The sequence below is a fragment of the Coffea eugenioides genome, chromosome 1 (genome assembly GCF_003713205.1).
Source record: "Coffea eugenioides isolate CCC68of chromosome 1, Ceug_1.0, whole genome shotgun sequence".
Classification (NCBI taxonomy): Eukaryota; Viridiplantae; Streptophyta; class Magnoliopsida; order Gentianales; family Rubiaceae; genus Coffea; species Coffea eugenioides.
The window spans coordinates 24,015,349-24,018,129 of record NC_040035.1 but is presented as its reverse complement, the minus strand read 5'-3'; the positions used below and the strand labels follow the sequence as shown (position 1 = coordinate 24,018,129).

General features: G+C 36.9%; 1 protein-coding gene across 1 annotated transcript; it reads left to right on the top strand.

The window, feature by feature from the left end:
• Nucleotides 1-246: 246 nt before the first annotated feature.
• On the top strand, nt 247-1,650 carry LOC113769228. The gene has a single exon (XM_027313693.1). The coding sequence runs from the start codon at nt 247-249 to the stop codon at nt 1,648-1,650; it is 1,404 nt and encodes a 467-aa protein (XP_027169494.1).
• The last annotated feature ends 1,131 nt before the right edge of the window (nt 1,651-2,781 follow it).

Below are 2,781 nucleotides of genomic sequence, written 5' to 3'. Positions count from 1 at the left end.
TTATGGCTTTATCTTTTGTTTGCCAAACTTTTGCATGTATACTGTGGCTGCAGATTCTATTTAGTTTGTTGCCTTACTAATGCATTTGTACTTGAGATGGTTGATTTTTGTTAAAAATGTGTTTTACACCTTGGATCCCATTGCTGGTATTTGAGGAGTTTAAATTTAGTTCATATTACATTGCATTTGTTTTCTATATAATGTGGCGGTCATATTCTTTATGGTAGGATAAAGGGCTGCAACAATATGGATAGGAGTTGGATGCCTATTAAGAACTACCTAGACCCCAAGTATTTAGATAGAGTTGATGAATTTATTAAGTTTGCTTTTCTAGGCAAGGATCCTAATTGTAAACTGCCATGTCCTTGCAAAGTATGCAATAATTTTGAGGATCAAACTAAGGAAGTCATGGCCAATCACTTGTGTCGAGGAATTGTTGATAGTTATACTAGGTGGATATATCATGGCGAAGGGTTTGAATCTGATGATGAGAATGATGACATAGAAATAAATGACAACGATAGTGACTTTGACAGTATGGAGGAGCTGTTAAATGATGTAGGAGTTGCTAACTTTGGTGAGAGTTGGAGACATTCACCGGAACTTGATACGGGTGCTTGTACCGAGAAAGAAGGAGAAGCAAGTAGGTTTCTCAGATTATTATCGGAGGCTGAAAAATCTCTATACCCGGGCTGTGAAAAGTATTCAAAACTCTCGTTTATTGTCCATATCCTCCACTTGAAAACAATGAATCGGTGGACTTGTAAATCTACTGATATGTTGCTGAAGTTCTTGCATCAAGTATTTCCTACAGCTTTGATTCCCAGTTCATATTACGAGGCAAAAAATTTCATCCGTGAGTTGGGGCTGAAGTGTGAAAAGATCCACGCCTGTGAAAATGATTGCGCACTTTTTTGGAATGAAAATAAAGGCCTTGATCATTGTCCAAATGAAAAATGTAAAGCACCGCGGTATAAATCTCCAAATTCCAAAATACCTAGAAAGGTGTTGCGTTATTTTCCATTAAAACCAAGGCTGCAAAGACTGTTTGTGAACAAAGAGATTGCTCGGGATATGAGGTGGCATAAGGAGAGACGTGTAGATAATGAGAACATGATGCGACACCCTGCTGATTCATTAGCTTGGAAGGATTTTGATAGAAATCACAAGTCCTTCGCTGAAGATCCTAGAAATGTGAGGCTAGGACTTGCTAGTGATGGCTTTAATCCCTTTGGAACCATGAGCAATTCATACAGTATATGGCCTGTTATCCTTGTTCCTTACAATCTACCTCCTTGGAAATGCTTAAAAGATCCATTTTTTTTCCTATCAATGATTATTCCTGGTCCCAAAGCACCTGGAAATGACATTGACATATTCTTTAGACCACTAGTTGATGAGTTAAAAGAGTTATTTGCCACTGGTGTGGAGACATATGATGCCTTCAGGGAGGAGAAGTTCATGTTACGTGCAGCACTTTTGTGGACAATAAACGATTTTCCAGCATATGGCTATTTGTCGGGATGGAGTACAAAAGGGTACAAGGCATGTCCTGTGTGCTTAGATGAGACGACTAGTCTATATCTTAATAATGGTCACAAATGTTGTTACATGGGCCATCGCCGTTTTCTGCCTATTGATCATAAATGACGTCGAGAAAAAAAGCAATTTAATGGAGAAAGAGAACATAGACAGCCTCCTAGGACCCTATGCACTGTGGTCACTGTGGACTGTTTTTTGGTAATAGCTGGTAATAGCATTTTTTGGGGCTGATGTTATGCATCATTGTGGACTGTTTTTTTGTTATGGTTGTGTAGTTTATGGTTATGGTTATGGCTGATGTGTAGTTTTTGGTAACTTGTGGTCGTTGTGGACTGTTTTTTGGTAATAGCTGGTAATAACATTTTTTGGGGCTGATGTTATCCATCATTGTGGACTATTTTTTGTTATGGTTGTGTAGTTTATGGTTATGGTTATGGGGCTGATGGTTGTGTAATAACATTTTTTGGGGCTGATGTTATGCATCATTGTTATCTGAACTTATTCTTTGGGAAATATCTAGGTATCATGTATATAGTGCTGTTAGTTTATCAATAGAGAGGTAAAAATCTGATTGTTCATCTGCAATAGTATATTATTTCCAAGTACAAGCGACAGACCATGCATGGATAGCAATCTTCTTTTTGCCTATGTAGTGACTTGAAAGAAATGAATATAATGCAAAGGGGGCGTTTGTGAACTTTGATTGGTTTCACCTGTTTAGATGGTCTTCACTTTCACATTGTGAGGCAAATAGCTCATTCTCTTTGCACAGTTTAATCCTACAGAGGCATCGTTTCCTTCATGATTTATGAAGCATAAACTCCTAAAATCAAATAGGGCTAGTACCTCCTGTATTCACACCTCGTACAATAAGTTGCTTTCTGTGTTTTAATATATAAACAACCAAAAGCATAAAGATTAAACAATAATTACTGTGGGAGTCCAATTTAATTGTTCAGTAAGTTGAGCTATTTAAAGAAGAAGAAAGAAAATAAAAAAAACTGTTTTAGAGAGCTCTTTAGTTGAGCTTATGCAGTGTTGTATTTGTATAGATTGGACTGTGATTTCTAACTTCTTGCTGGTGTTGTAATATGTGGGCCCAAATTATATGAGGTTCTTAATGAATTGTAATTTTTGTCTTAATAATCTAAGTCTCATTACTTGTTCTTTATTAATGTACTCCTCCCCTTACCTACTTCTTTTACTCTTTTATGACAGATAAATGCTATTCATACTAGC

Excerpts from the sequence above, each read along its gene's own strand:
- LOC113769228 (XM_027313693.1), top strand. The coding sequence starts at position 247 with ATGGATAGGAGTTGGATGCCTATTAAGAACTACCTAGACCCCAAGTAT.